The 19,974-nt window shown below is 44.6% G+C and overlaps 2 protein-coding genes across 4 annotated transcripts in view; one reads left to right on the top strand and one right to left on the bottom strand.

Annotated features, from left to right (window-relative positions):
• NOTCH4 (notch receptor 4) overlaps window positions 1-19,974 on the bottom strand; it is a 113,264-nt gene that overhangs the window by 90,982 nt on the left and 2,308 nt on the right. Inside the window, exons 1-2 of one of the 3 annotated variants that reach the window (XM_083424549.1) lie at window positions 10,120-10,275; window positions 8,424-8,610 (exon numbers count right to left, since the gene is read on the bottom strand). In XM_083424549.1, the coding sequence (XP_083280675.1) occupies window positions 8,424-8,523 (100 nt within the window). In that variant the 5' untranslated portion in view covers window positions 8,524-8,610; window positions 10,120-10,275. Of the gene's footprint in view, window positions 1-8,423; window positions 8,611-10,119; window positions 10,276-19,618; window positions 19,943-19,974 lie in introns of those variants that run through there. The other 2 variants (XM_083424550.1, XM_083424548.1) reach the window with 2 other exon arrangements.
• LOC310670863 (CD82 antigen-like) lies at window positions 14,230-15,651 on the top strand. The gene has a single exon (XM_083426678.1). The coding sequence runs from the start codon at window positions 14,520-14,522 to the stop codon at window positions 15,279-15,281; it is 762 nt and encodes a 253-aa protein (XP_083282804.1). The 5' UTR covers window positions 14,230-14,519; the 3' UTR covers window positions 15,282-15,651.

Raw genomic sequence — 19,974 nt, 5'->3', positions numbered from 1 at the left:
AGGATGTGGACAGGCTGCTTGGACGAGTGAAACCAACCACCTGTCTCCTTGATCCTTGCCCATCCTGGCTCATAAAAGCTAGCCGGGAAGGGCTGGGCGATGGGCTCCGTGGGGTGGTGAATGTTTCTCTCTGTGAGGGAGCCTTCCCAGACACACTGAAAGAGGCAGTTACAGTGGTACCTCTGGTTAAGAACTTAATTCATTCTGGAGGTCTATTCTTAACGTGAAACTGTTCTTAACCTGAAGCACCACTTTAGCTAATCGGGCCTCCTGCTGCCGCTGCACGATTTCTGTTCTCATCCTGAAGCAAAGTTCTTAACCCGAGATATTTCTGGGTTACCGGAGAATGTAACCTGAAGCGTATGTAACCTGAGGAACCACTGTATTAAACTGCTTCTTAAAAAACAAAATCTTTTGACCCAGCCAATACGGCCAAATATCACCCAGTCTCAAATCTTCCATTCTTTGGCAAGGTGATTGAGTGGGTGGTTGCTGAACAACTCCAGGGAAGCCTGGAAGATGTGGACCATTTGGATCCCTTCCAGTTGGGATTCAGGCCTCATCATGCGACTGAAACAGACCGGGGCACGCTGGTCGATGATCTCCGGTGGGCTAGGGACAAAGGTGAGAGCTGTTTCCTAGTTCTGCTGGACCTTTCAGAGGCTTTTGACAACATTGGCCATAACATTCTTCTGGACCGTCTAGAGTGGCTGGGAGCTAGAGGCACTGTTATACACTGGGCCGTGTTCAGAAAGTAGTGTTGGGGGTTGAGTGTTCAGACCCCTGAGCTCTCACTTGTGGGGTGCCTCAGGGTTCCGTCCCCTCCCCATGCTTTTCAACATCTACATGAAGTCAGTGGGAGAGATCAGGGGGTTTGGGCTGGGTGTTCATCAGTATACAGATACCCAGCTCTACCTCTCTTTCAATCAGAACCAGTGAAGATGGTGGAAGTCCTGTGTGAGTGTCTGGAGGCGGTTGGAGGATGGATGGCAGCTAACATATTAAAGTTGAATGTTGATAAGGCAGATGTCCTGTTTTTGGGGGACAGGAGGCAGGCAGGTGTGGAGGACTCCCTGGTCCTGAATGGGGTAACTGTGCCCCTAAAGGACCAGGTGCGCAGTCTGGGAGTCATTTTGGACTTGCAGCTTTCCATGGAGGCACAGGTCAATTCTGTGTCCAGGGCAGCTGTTTACCAGCCCCATCTGGTATGCAGGCTGAGACCGTATCTGCCCGCAGACTGTCTTGCCAGAGTAGTGCATGCTCCAGTTATCTCCCTTGGACTACTGAAATGCGCTCTACGTGGGGCTACCTTTGAAGGTGATCCGGAAACAACAACTAATCCAGAATGCGGCAGCTAGACTGGTGACGGGAGGAGAGTCTCCACCCCCATCGATCTGCCTGGACATGGAGGTCCAGTACCAAGAGCCTTCTGGCGGTTCCCTCACTGTGAGAAGCGAAGTTACAGGGAACCAGGCAGAGGGCCTTCTCGGTAGTGGTGCCCTCCCACCAGATGTCAAAGGTAAAAACAGCCACCAGACTTTAAAAGACATCTGAAGGCTGTCCTGTTTAGGCAAGCTTTTAATATCTGAAGGACTATTGTATTTCAATATTTTGTTGGAAGCCACCAAGATTGGCTGGGGAAATCCAGCCAGATGGGCGTGGTACAAATAAAAATTTATTTTTATTATTATTGAAATTCTTTTCTGTACATCCAGAGACTTGACATTCATGTTCACTTCCCAGGAAATCTGGGAAACCTGAGTGGAAAACTCAATACATTTATATGGTTTCCCGCCTGTGTGAATTATCTTATGAATATTAAGGTCTCCACTCCCTCTGAAACTTTTTCCACGTTTCATAAATCTAGTTTTCCCTATGTGAGTTAGCGGATGTTTCCTAAGGTTCCATATTGACTAAAAATTCTCCCCTTTGGGAGTTCGCCAGTGTAATGTAAGTTTATCCTCCCTGTTGTAGCTCGTTCCACATTCAATACGTTCCAATGGTTTCTCCCCTGTATGAGTTAGTTGGTGTATTCTAAGTGCTCTACCTTTGCTGAAGCTCCTTTCCAATGCCATACATTAAAATGGTTTCTTCCCCATGTGTTGGTTGGTGTCTTATAAGGTTGGTGTCTTATAAGGTATCGATATGGACTGAAGCTCTTTCCACATTCTTTCCACATTCAGTACATTCAAATGGTTTCTCCCCTGTGTGAGTTCGTTGGTGAATTCTAAGTGTTCTATTTTGACTGAAGCTCTTTCCACATTCAATACATTTAAATGATGTCTCCCCTGTGTGAGTTCGGTGGTGTACTCTAAGTTCTCCACTTTCACTGAAGTTCTTTCAGCATTCAATACATTCAAATGGTTTCTCCCCCCCGTGTGAGTTCGTTGGTGTCTTCTAAGGTGTCCATATCGACTGAAGCTCTTTCTACATTCAATACATTTAAATGGTTTCTCCCCCGTGTGAGTTCGTTGGTGTATTCTAAGTGTTCCATTTTGACTGAAGCACTTTCCACATTCAATACATTTAAATGATGTTTCCCCTGTGTGAGTTCGGTGGTGTACTCTAAGGTCTCCACTTTCACTGAAGTTCTTTCCACATTCAATACATTTAAATGGTTTCTCCCCGTGTGAATTTTTTGGTGTTTTCTAAGGTGTCCACTTTCACTGAAGCTCTTTCCACATTCAAAACACTTAAATGGGTTCTCCCCCGTGTGAGTTCGTTGGTGTATTCTAAGGTGTCCATTTTGACTGAAGCACTTTCCACATTCAATACATTCAAATGGTTTCTCCCCTGTGTGAGTTAGTTCATGGCTTCTAAGGTTTCCATATCGACTGAAGCTCTTTCCACATTCAATACATTTAAATGGTTTCTCCCGCGTGTGAGTTAGTTGATGGCTTCTAAGGTGTCCATTTTGACTGAAGCTCTTTCCACATTCAATACATTTAAATGGTTTCTCTCCTGTGTGAGTTCGTTGGTGTATTCTAAGGTGTCCATATTGACTGAAGCTCTTTCCACATTCAATACATTTAAATGGTGTCTCCCCTGTGTGAGTTTGTTGGTGTATTCTAAGTGTTCCATTTCGACTGAAGCTCTTTCCACATTCAATACATTCAAATGGTTTCTCCCCCGTGTGAGTTCGTTGGTGTCTTCTAAGGTTTCCACTTTCACTGAAGCTCTTTCCACATTCAGTACATTCAAATGGTTTCTCCCCCGTGTGAGTTCGGTGGTGTACTCTAAGGTCTCCACTTTCACTGAAGCTCTTTCCACATTGAGTACATTTAAATGGTTTCTCCCCCGTGTGAGTTAGTTGATGGCTTCTAAGGTGTCCAGTGTGACTGAAGCTCTTTCCACATTCAATACATTCAAATGGTTTCTCCCCCGTGTGAGTTTGTTGGTGTATTCTAAGTGTTCCATTTTGACTGAAGCACTTTCCGCATTCAATACATTTAAATGGTTTCTCCCCCGTGTGATTTTGTTGATGTTTTCTTAGTGCTCCACTTTCACTGAAGTTCTTTCCACATTCAATACATTTAAATGGTTTCTCCCCCGTGTGAGTTCGTTGGTGCATTCTAAGTGTTCCATATCGACTGAAGCACTTTCCACATTCAATACATTTAAATGGTTTCTCCCCCGTGTGAGTTAGTTGGTGTATTCTAAGTGTTCCATATCGACTGAAGCACTTTCCACATTCAATACATTCAAATGGTTTCTCCCCCGTGTGAGTTCGTTGATGATTTCTAAGGTTTCCAATTACACTGAAGCGCTTTCCACATTCAATACATTCAAATGGTTTCTCCCCCGTGTGAGTTCGTTGGTGTATTCTAAGGTGTTCACTTCTACTGAAGCTCTTTCCACATTCTATACATTTAAATGGTTTCTCCCCCGTGTGAGTTCGTTGATGTTTTCTTAGTGCTCTACTTTCACTGAAGCTCTTTCCACATTCAATACATTTAAATGGTTTCTCCCCCGTGTGAGTTCGTTGGTGTATTCTAAGCTTTCCATTTCGACTGAAGCACTTTCCACATTCAATACATTCAAATGGTTTATCCACTGTGTGAGTTCGTTGATGTTTTCTAAGAGGTCCATTTTCCCTGAATCTCTTTCGATATTCAGTACATTTAAATGGTTTCTCCTCTATGTGAATTCGTTGATGTGTCCTCAGTCTTCCATTGTGACTAAAACACATCCCACATTCCAGGCATTTAAACTGTTTCTTTGTTCTTCCCAATGAATTCACAGATGGCTGCATAGAATTCTGGCCATCATTATCCTCACCTGTTTGGGAGTGGGGGGAGGGGGAAGAGAATCCTGTTAAGACTCAAGAAAGACAAGAAAGGAACTGAACACATGTCAATCCCAATATGCACCTTCTCTTATTTTAACACTGTCTCCTTTCTCCACTGTCCTCTCTATGTTCCAAACTTTTAGGAATGCAGATGAAATAATGGCAAGAAAAACACATGATCACTCCATTCACACTTAATAAGCTGCATTATTTTATAATCTGTGGTGGAATTGGTTTCTTAGACACATCTCTGTATTTCTCTTTGTCCAGGGAGGAAAGGATCACAGGCTCAAGTAGCAGTCTCTCCTATGACTAAGAAGTAAAACTTTACTGTTACTATGCCACATGTAACTGTAAAAATATTGCAGTATATTAGAACAGGCATCTCCAAACTTGGCCCTCCAGATGTTTTGGGACTACAAAACCCATCATCCCTGACCACTGGTCCTGTTAGCTAGGGATGATGGACGTTGTAGTCCCAAAACATCTGGAGGGCCAAGTTAGGGATGCCTGTATCAGAACATAAGAAGAGCCTGCTCAATTGGGCAAAGGCCCACCTAGTCCAGCATCCTGCTCTCACAGTGGCCAGCTAGATGCCTGTGGGAAACCAGCAAGCAGGATTTGAGTACAAGAGCCCTCTGCCTTCCGACTGGGCATGGTCGGCCAATCGGTGTTAAAGAAGGATAGAACTTTCTTTATGCATGCCACAACAGCAGCAAGAATACTCATCGCGAAGTATTGGAAGACACAAGAATTACCCACTCTGGAAGAATGGCAAATGAAGGTAATGGACTACACAAACTGGCAAAAATGACTGGCAGAATCAGAGACCAGGGAGAAGAGATGGTGGAGGAAGATTGGAAGAAATTTAAAGACTATTTACAGAAATATTATAAAATTAATGAATGTTAGAATGACATCGGATGGAGGTTAAAAGGTTATTAGTAATAATGTGGTGAAGGAGCATGGAAAATTCGAAGGTTAAAAAGATGAAGAATTAAAGGTTTAATATATTAAGATAAAGATAAAGATAAAGACAAGACATAGGGATTTGCTGATTAAATATTTGAATTGGAATACAGAGAGGGGAGGTGTGGGGAAGTCTGGGAAACAAGCAAATGTAAGAAATACTATGAAAATGGAATTGTTTTTACTTGTTTTTCTTTTTATTTTTGTATTTTTCTTTTTCTATGTAAAAGTCTTAATAAAATATTATACAAAAAAAACAAGAGCCCTCTGCCTTCCTGTGCTTTCCAGGAACTAGTATTAAGAAGCATTATTGCCTAGGACCGTGAGGGCAGAGCACAGACATCAGTCCAATCCTCTTTTTCAAGCTATCCAAGGGACAAAATCAAGGATTAAAAATAAATTATTAACAGATGTAAGAGAGAGAGGAGGTTTTGCCCTGCCGGGTTTGAAACTTTATTATGAAACATCCTGTATCTGCTAGAAACGGGAATGGATTACATTGGAAAACACAGATACTGTATTTTAGATCTGGAAGGACACGAATAATGGATAGCATGCATATTTATGGTAGGAAAAGGCCAAGGTGTTTAGAGCTTTTCAGAATCATATAGTAAGAAAATCAATTTGTAGGGCATGGCAGAAGTATAAAAATTTGCTTGAGTAAAAAACACCCTGGTGGCTTTCTCCCTGGGAAGCAATATCTCTGAAAAAAATTGAATATGAGAAGTGATTGGCCGACTTATAGAGAGCTGTTAACTGAAGTTGAAAACCAACTGAAATTAAAAGATTTTGAAGAGATAAGGAAAGCTGTAACTGACTGGTTACAGTACAATCAACTAAACGATATCTTAAAGATAGACAAAAAGAAAGGTTTTAGTTATGAGACATCACAATTTCAAAAAGAACTCTTAGGAAAAACTACATGAAAAGGACGTACTGGTGGTATTTGACTCCTAGTAAGTTATGTAAAACGTATTGAGTAAGTTCAAATATCTGCTGGAAATGTAAAGAAGAAGTGGGTACCTTTTGCTATATGTGGTGGTCATGTAAGATAACAGTATCATTTTGGGAAATGGTATATAATGAAAAAGTAGAGACATCGCCTTGCCAACAAAGGTCCATACAATAAAAGCTATGGTTTTCGCAGTAGTGATGTATGGAAGTGAAAGCTGGACCATAAAGAAAGCTGATCGCCGAAGAATTGATGCTTTTGAATTATGGTGCTGGAGGAGACTCTTGAGAGTCCTATGGACTGCAAGGAGATCAAACCTCTCCATTCTGAAGGAAATCAGCCCTGAGTGCTCACTGGAAGGACAGATCCTGGAGCTGAGACTCCAATATTTTGGCCACCTCATGAGAAGAGAAGAATCCCTGGAAAAGACCCTGATGTTGGGAAAGATGGAGGGCACAAGGAGAAGGGGACGACAGAGGATGAGATGGTTGGGTAGTGTTTGCGAAACTACCAGCATGAATTTGGCGAAACTGCGGGAGGCAGTGGAAGACAGAAGTGCCTGGCGTGCCCTGGTCCATGGGGTCACGAAAAGTTGGACACGACTAAACAACAACAAATAATATAATGAATTGGGGGGGGGGGAATAATGTTTGTTAAGAATGTAGAAGCTTGTTTATTTGGAATTACAGGTACTGAGATCCCAAAAGACCAGGAAAGACTACGTATGCGACAACAGCTGCACAGATGTTATTATCTCAAAGATGGGAAGATGCAATAATCCTACAGCTGGACTCTGCCGAAATGGCAAAATTAGCCATGAGTCTCAGGAATCAAGAAAACAAGGATTTTAAAAAGAATGGGGGGAAATTATAATCTACCTATGAGATTACTGCACGCAAATCAAAACGTTAGCTGGACTTTAGGAATCACTTGTCCATAAGTTTATGGACAATTTAGATAAATGAGAACTGTGGAGAATGTACTTGTGTTACGTAACCCTCTGGTATTTTTCCGGGTTTTGCCGCTCGCACGTGTAGAAGCATTCTGTTGTGCCGCATGCGTGTGTAGAAGCGGTCCTCCGGTTTGCAAAAACCTCGGGATCCGTCTGGAGCTCCAGAACGGATCCCGTTTGCAGCCGGAGATACACTGTATGTAGTTTTGGAAAAATTAATATAAGGACCCATGAAAGGGATGGAACAAAGTCATGTGATTCGGAGAATCTCATGAAGTGGTTATATAAATGTCTTTGATATAATCTTGTATTTGTAAAAAACAATAAAAACATTTCAAAAAAAAGGGGAAGCCCATAGATTGACTATGCTTCTGTTGATTCATCATTTGCAAACCCAGAAATAGGTGCTCCTATTTTTGAAGTTTGCCTTGGAAACCGAACGTGCTCCTGAGCTTCCATTTTTACTGTTGCAGAGCAAATTTAAGTCCCCCCCCCCATTATGATCAAGGTTTTTTTTCATCCTATTTGTTCCCTTGCACAGCTAATTTAATCTCCTCCGCACCCAATCAATATTAAAGCCATTCCTGGTTGCAGTGTTCTGAGGTGACATTTGCTGCTTTAGTTTTTTCCTATTTTTTGCGTTTTTGTTTTTGTGGCTTTTTCATATTTGACTGAGGCTTGTTTTTTGTTTTATGATTGCTTTATTGATTGATTGACTGTGGAAAGGGATAAAAGCTCCCCATTCAAACAATGACTATCATCAATGCAGGTACAAATTATTAATTTTTTTAATTTTTATCATCTAAAATACTGTCTTATTTATTTTATGGTACAGAACATTGATTATTGCTTTCATTTTATGGATCAATGGTCTTGTTAGATAGTAAAATTGATGTTAAATTGCTGTTTTAGGGGTTGTTTTTAAAAGTCTGGAATGGATTAATCCATTTTGCATTACTTTCTACGGGAAATCACGCCTTGGTTTTGGAACGCTTTGGTTTTGGAAGACTTCCAGAACTGATTATGTTTGAGAACCAACGTACCACTGTAACTCATAAGATTTAAAATCCTGGAGGAAGAAAATCTGCCCTCACTACTTTATGATAGGGATTCAAGAAACAAAGAGCTGCTTCGGAGAAGGCCTCACCCCTTCCTTCTTACGTTCAGGAACTTGCTTCCATCTGTCTCCTCTCCATCTTTTCCTCTTTCTCCCTCCACCATCCATCTATCCCTGTCCCCATCTCCTCTCCCCTGAAACTCACCAGATTTCTCCAAGGGTCCTGGGAGGGAATGCTCAGAGGTTGTGGGGAGTGATGCGGGAGACAGCCTGACCAGGTCACCTGTCCATCTTCCTCCTTCCATCCTGGCCAGGGTTGCAGGTTCAGTCTCAGCTAGGTTTGCAGGTTCAGCTTCCTGAGGAGAGCAGAATCCGGAGCAAGTTGCAGCTTCCTGGGAGGGAGGGAAGAAGAAGCCAAGGGAGTCTGAGAGCCCCTGCAGGGATTCTCCTGCCCAAGACACTCTGCTGCCCCTGGAGAAGCCCCAATTGGGCACCCCCTTCCCAAGAGCCTCCACCCATTTTCAAACACCTTTGGCAATTCCTTTCACCTGCCTGTCCCACCTCCCTTCCTAAGGCTGGCATGGTATGTACATTAGTGGCCTGAGAGTAGATCCCATGGAAGTTAAGAGTTAATCTGCAAAGAACTGTTCTGAATACATGGGTGGCCCTTGCATGGAGAAGAAGGAAGCCCCTTGCTTGCATCAGGACCCCCTGGGAGAGGCGAGGGATCCGCCCACTGCTCCCTCTGCCCTCGCTGCCGCCTCCTCCTCTGTCCTCCTGCCCTGCAAACACCCTTTGCTCTTCTTGCTCAGGGGAGAGAGGCAGGAAGAGCCTTCAATCCCATCCCTTTCCTCCTCTGCAGCCCATTGAGAGGGGAAGGAGCTGCAGCGCCTGGTTCACTTCATGGCTTACTGGGATTGTGAATGAACACGTCCTCTGCCTTCCATGCGGTGGGAGTGGGGGGGTTAAAAGTGGTGAGAAGACCCCCCCCCTCCAGTCCTTTTGGAAAACAGGAGTTTTGGTCAGGAGTAAACAACTTACATGGCAAGTTCACAAGAGAAGCACTTTGGAGCGCTGCTTGCTCTTACTATGTGTTTGGACCTAGAGGACAACAAACACGTTTACACCACAGGATTCCTTAAAGAGGGCATTTCTTTAAATTCAAAGGCCATTTCTACAAAATGGAAGTATTCTGCTGGCAGCCCTATATAGGGAAGTTTTCGATGTTTTAAATTTTTTGGTGTTTTTGATGGAAATCGCCCAGAGTGGCTGAGGCAACGGAATCAGATGGGCAGGGTGCAAGTAATGAATTATTTATTTTTATTTTACTCTTATTCTTATTAATTTTATTCCCTCCTAAGCCCATCCTGTTATGCATGCTGATCAGAGACTTTGTCCCAACCCCCCTCCCTTGAACGCAGGAGGGCTTCCTATTTTTACAGCTATTCTTCACATTTCTATACTGCCCTTCCTCCAAAGATCACAGGGCAGCTTACAAGAGAAAAACACAGAGATGCATAGTAGAGCAAGAAATAAAAACAACACCCCCCCCAACTCAGTTGTGAAGTCCATAGATTGTTTAATAAGCCCCTGTTGCCTAAAGATAAGTTCCTCCTCCGAGGGGCCTTCTGCTGGGGTATAGATATTAAAATTAAAACTATTATTAAGGCGATCCTGGCCAGCAATGCCCACCCCTCTCCCCTTGCCCGCCTCCTTCCCTGCAACTCCCTTTGCACCGGATCCCTGCAGGAAGAAGCTTCTCCCCCCCCCCTCCCCTTCAAGGCCCCTTTAAGAAAACAGCTCCCTTTCCTCCCTTCTCTTCTCCCCATCCGGGGGCTTCTCATCCTGGACCCCCTCGCAAAGCCCCTTCCCTCCTTCCCCGCCATTGGCTTTGCACTCACCTGAAATCCCAGGCGGCGGGGGCGGGAATGGGAGCCCCCGCGTGGGAGGCAGGGAGTGAGGGCGCTTAATTAGGAGGCTTGATTAGGAAGAAGCCCCCTCCTCCGCCTCCGCACGATGCAGCCTCGCTTCCCTCCCTCCTTTGCAAGCCGGGATATTATCTCTGCTGGTGAAGCCGGAAGTGGAAGCAACTCAAGAGGAGGAAGGAGAAGTTTCTCTCCATGCTCAGCCTCTTGTCTGTAATAATTGGGGGAAGGAAAACCTTGTAGCACCCAACCAATGGAGATAAGAGGGAGGGAACGTGTGCCTAGGGAATATAAACTTATACTTTGCCCCAGTTGGACTGCGCCTGCTTTGGCTCCCAGCTCTTGCAAGAATATATTGTCCTCACTAAGGGCTTGCCGATCAGAAGGTTGGCAGTTCGAATCCTTGCAATGGAGTGAGCTCCCGTTGCTCTGTCTCTGCTCCTGCCAACCTAGCAGTTCGAAAGCACAAAGCGCAAAAAGATAAATAGGTATCTGTTGTAAACAAAATCTGCCCTTATTCCCTTATGGGGGACACAAGAGCCTTTATGGAGTCCTTTGCAGGTTCTCCATCAGTTGGAGAAAATTACAGAGGTAAACCAGAGAATATTGAGAAGCAAAGCAGCTAGTAAGCCTGATCTTTATTGAAGTGTTGCAACAAGTTGCTCCCCTCACACGCAGGAGAAAGGAGGAGGACCCCGGACAAAGGTGTGCCTGATCTTATATAGACCTTTTAAATTCCCTTCCCTGGCGCTCAAGACCACCCCTCCATACATCATACATACCTCACAGAATGGGGGTAACCCAAGACCATCCCCACAATCATCATACCTACATCACAGAAAAGGTGGTCTACAACAGAAATTTGAATGTTGTTGCCTTTCCTGTGCTGCTCCAGACATGTGGTCCACATATCTATGTATGTGCTTGGTTTGTACATTTATGAACATTTATTATATATATATATATATATATATATATATATATATGCTTTCGTAGATTTTCACGGGTACAGGAATGCAGGTTTTGGTGTCCTCGGGTGTCTTCCCGTGTAAAAGTTGGGGTGTCTAGGCGACGTTTCGGCGAGGTCTCACTCGTCATCTTCAGGCTGGTGCTTTCGGCTTCTTGTTACTGGAACAGAGCAGGATCTCAGTGTTTGAGTTCCTATAAATACTGTTGAGGAGGTGTGGTGTATAGCCTCCAATGTTCTGGGCAGAGAGGAGGTTCTCAGGCTGGTGTGCCTTTTCTTCTTTTGTTCCTTAATTACTTGAGGGATATCTTGAGTGATTTCTTGAGTGATTTCCTGAATCCCACTTAGGTGGGTCATTAGGTGTGGATTAGTTGCTAAAGCCTTCGTGTCTTGAACTCTTGAACTTTGTGAAGAGTTTTTCTGAGAAGATGGCTGTACTGCACTTGGTTGTGCTCTGGCTTGGCTTCGTGTATAGGGGCGAGCTGTGGTTTTGTGGCCTGTGCCAGCCAGATCTGTGTAGGGATTGCAGGGGGGTGCAGCATCCGGAGGTGCCACCCTGGTTTGGCTACTGGATGGTGTCTGTAATTTATCTGTGGAGAGGGTCTGGGTTTGGGTCTGGTGTGGTTGATTGGTGATGGCGTTCTGTGTGCCTCTGGATCTGGTGTCAGATTTTGTGGGGAGGGCTAATTTCCAGATGTCTGGCAAGCGGGATGTGTCGTCACGCTTGTTCATGTTGTGAGGGTGTTTCTCTATCTCGATGGCTTCCATGATTATTCTCTTGTGGTGATGTTCCATGTTAAAGAGCAATTTGGAATCTGCAAAATTAATTTCGTGTCCTGTTTCTTTCATGTGTTGGAAAAGAGAGGAAGTTTTTTCTTCTTTTTTGACGGCATTCTTGTGTTCTGCGATCCGTGCATTTATTCGTCTGTTTGTTTGTCCAATGTACGTGGCTGGGCAGACTTTGCAGGGTATTTCATAGACCCCTTGGTTTTCCAACTGAATTTTATCCTTGGGGTTTCTGAGGATATTGGCTATTTTTTGGTTGGTGCAAAAGGCTGTTTTGATATTGTGTTTATGGAGGATTTTGCTAATTTTATCTGTAGTGCCCTTGATATAAGGAAGGAGGGCTATGCCATTGTTTTCTTCTGTGTCTTGGTTTTTGGGGGGTGTTTCTTTTTGGATTAGCTTCGTAACCCTGTTTTGCTGGTATCCATTGGCAATTAACACATTTGAGAGATTCTGTAACTCAGTTGTCAAGTGGTCTTCGTCAGCCAGGCGTTTGGTTCTGGAGATGAGAGTCTTGGCTACGGAGTTTATTTGTGCAGGGTGGTGGTGTGATTGTGCATGTAAGTAGCGGTTGGTGTGTGTTTTTTTCCGGTAGATAGTGTGTCCTAGGGAGCCATCAGGTTTTTTGTAGATTAGGACGTCAAGGAAGGGAAGTTGGTTGTTGGTTTCTATTTCCATAGTGAATTGTATTTTGGGGTGTAGGCTGTTGAGATGTGTGAGGAAGCTATCCAGTTTTTCCTTCCCGTGTGGCCAAATTACAAAGGTGTCGTCAACATATCTGAGCCAAATCTACGAAAAGCACATACACATATATATATATATAATAATTTTTATTAACAGACCAATCAAATCAAATCACATTAATTCCAAATTACAAAGCCAAATTTTAAATTTTTGTTGGGGGTACCCATATTTCAAGTTCCGAAAGGGATCCAATCATCTTGCTGTTGCTTTGATGTCCACAAATCTGTCCAAATGATGTTCACAATTCTATCCAATCCTTCCTTGTTACAGTGGTGCCCCGCAAGACGAATGCCTCGCAAGACGGAAAACCCGCAAGACGAAAGGGTTTTCCGTCTGCAGAGGCACTTCGCAAGACGAATTTCCCTATGGGCTTGCTTCGTAAGACGAAAATTGACGAAAATTTTCAGGGTTTTTTTTGCTCCAAAACCGCTTTTTCTGAATCGCTAAGCTGCTAAAAGCATTTTAGCAGCAAAACCGCTAATCCCCCAAGCCTTAAAAAGCCGTTTTTAGCCCTTAAAATGTCAATAGCGCTAATAGCACTACTCCGTCAATGGGCTTGCTTCGCAAGACGAAAAAACCGCAAGACGAAAAGACTAACGGAACGGATTCTTTTCGTCTTGCGAGGCACCACTGTATTTTCCACATCTCTTCTTGTTGTTTTCATATATTTTCCCTTTTTCTTTTGACCTCTGATAGTCTCCACAAGCGAGTTGAAACCAATTGTAGTCCTGTGTGGGTATTTCCATTCATCCAGGGGTCATATTCAGACGGCTGCCGCTTTTCATCACTTCCATAAATAAACACACTCTTGCCGTCTACTCGTTAATCTTCACAGGTCTGTCACTCCCTTTCTCAGTCTTCTGAGGAGGTTCTGCCAGAAATCCCATATAAAAACAGATCCACAGCTTCCTCCTCCTCAGTCATCAGTCTTTCGGCAGAACCTGCCAACATGGCGACTCCCTTTTTATTGCTGCGCCATTCCAAAAACCCTTATTCTTTTCCGGATCTCCATACGCCCAACTTTTGGTTGATAATTCATTTCCACACAGTTTTTAATCGTCCCGCTTAGGTCAGTTATGCGATGGTTCTTTTTGGGGAGGGGTTCTTGGGTAATCACATAGAAGAAAAGAAAAAAGTCCCCCCCCCTCCAGTCCCGTTCCGACATACCAGCCCTTTGATGTTCTTCTTCATGATGAATTCCTGTTAAATCCAACCCGTCGCTCTTACTTCACAGAGGTCACTTCAGTTAGCAGTCTTAATTCCCGTTCTTCACTTGAAATGTGTGCATTTGCTTCTTCTCTAATTGTTTAATTCGAGCTCCTGCAGCCAGTTCGCGCGATCAGAGACAGCGTCTGGGAGAGCCGGCTCCCACGGGGGCTGTGTGCCTAGTGCCTTCACCCCCTTCTTTTGAACTCGGGGGTGATTTATGGCAACTGCAGGCAAGGAAGTGTTTCCCCATTCCCTGGGGCAAACAAGGGAGGCTGCATATTCCCATATCAGCCTCTTTATTACCCTGTGTGAGCCAGAGAGATGGTATTGTCGGCCATCTTCCAATGCGCCCCTGGAAATCAAATGGAATGTACCACGTCAGATGACAGGGGGAGGAAGGCCACTTCTGAATGCTCCACTTCCAGAAAGGGGAGGGGGAGAAGGGGAAAAGACCATATAAATGAAGTGGCAGGTGTTAAAAAACAAGAGGGGTTGGGGTGCAGAACTCAAAGGCGACTAGGTGATAATTAAAAAAGCTGTGAGCCCAGGTGCTCTCAGGCACTTCGTTCTGTGGCTCATCCAAGCCCGTACAGCTGTTGAACTGTGTGTTTGTGTGTCTGTCCTGGAGGTTCTGAGTTCCGAAACAGAAGGCAGCTGCGTCTGTGAGAAGATGAAGCCCATCTGTCAGAAAGCCACTGCTTACAGCCTCTTCTTCTTCAACCACCTCTTCTTTGTTCTAGGGGCCATGCTGATGGGCTCTGGACTATGGCTCTTGTTCGACAAGAGAAACTTCATCACCATCCTGCAGATCTCGACGTCCACCATGAACATCGTGCCTTACACCCTGATCGGCGTGGGGGCCGTCACCATGGTGATGGGGTTCCTGGGCTGCGTGGGGGCCTTCGGCGGGAGCCGCTGTTTCTTGGGGCTCTACTTCTTCGGCCTGCTCCTGCTCCTGGTGGCCCAGGCCGCCACCCTCTTGCTCATCTACCACCGCGCGAAGGCCATGAAGGAAAAAACGCCCACCTTTGTCCTCCACCTCATCCGGTACTACGACCTGAGGCACGAAACCAACAGGTCCGCCATGCTGGCCTGGGACTATTTCCAATCCAGGATGTCTTGCTGCGGATGGATCGGGCCGGAAAACTGGAAGGTGAACCTCTTCCTCCAGGACAGAAATTACAGATTCTACCCTTGCTCTTGCGGCGTCAACGCCACCAGCTCGGAGGAAGCGATAGGCTTCTGCCCTCTGGCCGCTCCATCTGGCGCCTTTGACAGCTGGCCGGTGAGGAAGACGGGCTGCGTGGTCTCCGCCCGTAAATGGTTTCAAGAGAACAACGAAGTCATCATCGGCGTCTGCGCAGCCGTCTCTCTCACCGAGGTGTTGGGAATGGTGCTGTCCGTTTGCCTCTGGAAGAGCAAAGCACTCTGAGGAGAATTCACTGGCCAAGGGGCAAAGGCCAATTTTGATGCCGACACAGCCTCGGGCAAATCTCTTCCATATTTTATTTTTAGTCCACTTCTGGGCCTGTCTGGACAAGTCTCTGCATGCGCCTCCTCTGCAGCGCTCTGTTACCATGGCTATGTGTACATAAACCTTGTGCAGCTACCCAATTAGGGGTAATTTGGGGGACTTTTGACCACTGGGAGTGCTATCTCTCTCCTTTTCACTGTCAAACAAGAAAACCCTTTCTCTAATTCGCCTCCCTTGCCTTCGCTTCCTCAGATCTACTGAACCTGTTTGCTGCAAATGTTTGCAATATTTCACTACTTCGGTAAAAAGATTAAAAAAGTAAAATACTTATTTTTGCTTAGTGCTCAGTCTTTCGGACGCCAGTCAGACTAATGCTAGGCACAGGCGCAAGCATACAATTTCACCTGTGGCCCTTTGCAGACAAGATGTGCACAGCTTGGGAAATTTGATTTTCATTTCGAGTCCTTGCTGCAACGTTTGTCCTCTTCACGGACGGACGGACATGGGGGGGGTGATGCCCCCTGCCGCCCCCCCCCCCATATGAGCACAGAAACATAGGAAACTGTCTTTATATTATTGATCTATCTAGCTCAGTACACTGGCAGGCAGCAGTACTCGAGGGTGGCAGGCCGAGATTGAATATGGGAGTTTTCCACAAGGTACATCACCAAAGCTTGGCAGTCATGGGATAAGAGGAGGGGCCCTCTTGGGGATCAGGAATTGCTGAAGTAGAAGGAAGCAGAAAGCGGCAGCTTGCTGAGAGATGTAGAAAGTGGGATCCACCCCCCAAAAAAGAATTGTAACTGTGCTTTTTAACTTGTTCATAAAAGAGGATCCAATCACTTCATGGAGGATACAACTATCAAGGGCTACGAGCCATGATGGCTCTGGTCTGCCTCCACAGTCAGGGGCAATAACACATCTGAATACCAGCTGCTGGAAACCACACGAGTGGGGAGTGCTCTTGTTTTCGAATCCTGCTTGCGGATTTCCCACAGGCATCTGGTCGGCCGCTGTGAGAACAGGATGCTGGACTAGATGGGCCCCTGGCCGGATCCAGCAGCCTCTTCTCATGTTCAAAGCAAGGGGTATACCACTGAGGCACGGCCCCATTTTTGAAAGAACCTTTTTAGTACAGTGGTGCCTCGCAAGATGAAAAGAATCCGTTCCGCGAGTCTCTTCGTCTAGCGGTTTTTTCCCCATTAGCGGATTAGCACTATTAGCGGTTTAGCGGCTATTAGCGGCTATTAAAGGCTTAAGGGATTAGCGGATTAGCTGCTAAAAGGCTATTAGCAGCTTAGTGCCTTAGAAAAAGGGGGTGGGGAGCGAAAAAAAACCCCAGGAATTGCAAGACATTTTCGTCTTGCGAAGCAAGCCCATAGGAAATTCATTTTGCGAAGCACCTCTGAAAACGGAAAACCCTTTCGTCTAGCGGGTTTTCCGTCTTGAGAGGCATTCGTCTTGCGGGGCACCACTGTATTTGCAGAACCTAAGACACGAGGCAAAACGTACAGGCAGCAATCTTTTCATTTTGTTTGTGGGGAACCATCTTCCTCCTCTCATTCCCACGCTGTCCCTGAAAAAAATCCCTGTGGTTTCTCTTCCTGCATTAATGCGGGCTTATGGGCCTTTCAGAAACAGTGTGTTATGACAGAACTAATGTTTCCCCTTTACTCTGAGCCTGTAGAGATTTCCTCCAAAGACGAAAATGGAAGAAGGCAGAAGGCATTTCTGAACTCGCCCAAAGGAGAAAGGGCTCCAGGGTCTCACAATTCCACCCACCGTAGCCGGACTACAACTCCCATCTTCCCCAGCCTGCTTGGCCAATCAGCAGGAATGAATGAGAGTTGCAGTCCGACAGCAACACCAAGCTTAGGGGTGGCTGCAATAAATGTTCCCGCCACATCTGCTAAGCCAGGCACAGGCAAACTCCGGCCCTCCAGTTGTTTGGGATTACAATTCCCATCATCCCTGACCACTGGTCCTGTTAGCTAGGGATGATGGGAATTGTAGTCCCTAACATCTGGAGGGCCGGAGTTTGCCTATGCCTGTGCTAAGCACTTAAATCCATGCATGACTTAGGCCCGCCTTCGTGTGCACACGTCAATCCCAATATGCACCTTCTCCTATTTTAACACTGTCTCATTTCTCCATTGTCCTTTCCATTGTCCCAAACTTTTAGGAATGCAGGTGAGATAATGGCAAGAACAACACATGATCACTCCGTTCACACTTAATAAACTGCATTATTTTATAATTTATGGTGGAACTGGCTTCTTAGACACATCTCTGTATTTCTCTTTTTCCAGGGAGGAAATGATCACAGGCTCAAGTAGCAGTCTCTCCTATGACTAAGAAGCAAAACTTTAGTGTTACTATGCCACATGTAACTTTAAAAATATTGCACTATATTAGAACAGGCATCCTCAAACTTGGCCCTCCAGATGTTCTGGGACTACAATTCCCATCATCCCAGACCACTGGTCCTGTTAGCTAGGGATGATGGTAGTTGTAGTTCCAAAACATCTGGAGGGCCAAGTTTGGGGATGCCTGTATCAGAACATAAGAAGAGCCTGCTCGATTGGGCAAAGGCCCACCTAGTCCAACATCCTGTTCTCACAGTGGTCAACTAAATGCTTGCGGGAAACCAGCAAGCAGGATTTGAGTACAAGAGTCCTCTGCCTTCCTGTGCTTTGAGTCTAATCCTCTTTTTCAAGCTATCCAAGTTGTTGGCCATCACTCCTATAGGATGGAAGTCCATAGAAGTCCATTTAGAGTATTGCTCATATTTTGGGCAATAGAATGAAAGGTGTTTTAGGAGAAAAAGATCATCACAATCAGGCCTGCTTTCTCCCAGGACGTCAGATGAAGGAGAATATAAGGAATATAATTGATATTATTGAATATTTGGAAGTAAGAAATGAGAAAAAAGTGGCCTTAATGTTTATAGATGCTGAAAAGGCTTTTGATAATGTTTCATGGACTTCTATGAAAAAGATAAAAGAAAAAATGAATTTTGGGGAAGCATTCGGGAGAGGAATTGATGCAATTTATTCTTACCAACAGGCTATGCTGATTGTTAATAAGGTTATAATAGAAAAGTGTAAAATAAGGAAGGGAACAAGACAAGGATATCCCCTATCACCATTATTATTTATTTTTGTACCAGAGGTTCTTGCGAGAGAGAAAAAGTGTAGAAATTAATTAGAGGAATAACAGTAGAAAATAAAGCATATAAATTAAAAGCTTGGCAGTTGACCTTGTAATAACAGTGAAAGATCCCAAAAATACTCCACCAAAGGTAGTAAAAAAGATACAGGACTTCAGGCAGGCTGGAGGCTTTAAACTAAACAAGAATAAGACTAAGTTTTTGGTAAAAAAACACATGATGGAGCAAGAAAAATAGGAATTACAACAGAAAACAGAATTAGTTATACATAAAAAAGTCAAATACTGAGAGATATGTTTGACAGCTAAGAATATTAATATTTTTAAAGACAATAAGGAGAATGTGTGGAAAGAAATAAAAAGAGATTTAGCGATATGGGGAAGAATGAATTTATCATTTTGGGGAAGAATATCAGTAATAAAAATGAATGTATTGCCAAAAATATTAAAGCTGTTACTGGTTGCAGTGTTCTGAGGTGACATTTGCTGCTTTATTTTTTCCTATTTTTTGCGTTTTTGTTTGTGAGGCTTTTTCAATTTTGACTGAGACTTGTTTGTTTGTTTTATGATTGATTTATTGATTGATTAACTGTGGAAAGGGATAAAAGCCCCCCATTCAAACAATGACTATCATCAGTGCAGGTAAGATTTTTTTTTTTTTATCATCTACAATGCTGTCTTATTTATTTTATTGTACAGAACATTGATTATTGCTTTCTTTTTATGGATCCATGGTCTTGTTAGATAGTAAAATTCATGTTAAATTGCTGTTTTAGGAGTTGTTTTTAAAAATCTGGAATGGATTAATCCATTTTGCATTACTTTCTACGGGAAATCATGCCTTGGTTTTGGAACGCTTTGGTTTTGGAAGACTTCCGGAAACCGATTATGTTTAAGAACCAAGGTACCACTGTAACTCCTAAGATTTAAATTCCTGGAGGAAGAAAATCTGCCCCCCCTACTTTATGATAGGGATTCAAGAAACAAAGAGCTGCTTCGGAGAAGGCCTCACCCCTTCCTTCTTCCTGTCAGGAACTTCCTTCCATTTGTCTCCTCTCCATCTTTTCCTCTTTCTCCCTCCACCATCCATCTATCCCTGTCCCCATCTCCTCTGCCCTGGAACTCACCAGATTTCTCCAAGGGTCCTGGGAGGGAATGCTCAGAGGTTGTGGGGAGGGATGCGGGAGGCAGCCTGACCAGGACAACCGTCCATCTTCCTCCTTCCATCCTGGCCAGGGTTGCAGGTTCAGTCTCAGCTAGGTTTGCAGGTTCAGCTTCCTGAGGAGCGCAGAATCCAGAGCAAGTTGCAGCTTCCTGGGAGGGAGGGAAGAAGAAGCCAAGGGAGTCTGAGAGCCCCTGCAGGGATTCTCCTGCCCAAGACATTCTGCTGCCCCTGGAGAAGCCCCAACTGGGCACCCCCTTCCCAAGAGCCCCCACCCATTTACAAACACCTTTGGCAATTCCTTTCATCACCTCCCTTCCT

Source organism: Podarcis tiliguerta (genome assembly GCF_965153285.1).
Source record: "Podarcis tiliguerta genome assembly, chromosome: 2".
In the NCBI taxonomy this organism is placed as follows: domain Eukaryota; kingdom Metazoa; phylum Chordata; class Lepidosauria; order Squamata; family Lacertidae; genus Podarcis; species Podarcis tiliguerta.
Note: the sequence above shows the minus strand (reverse complement) of the source record. Positions and strands in the feature narration are given on the sequence as shown.

Coding starts and splice junctions, on each gene's coding strand:
- LOC310670863 (XM_083426678.1), top strand. CDS start 14,520: ATGAAGCCCATCTGTCAGAAAGCCACTGCTTACAGCCTCTTCTTCTTC.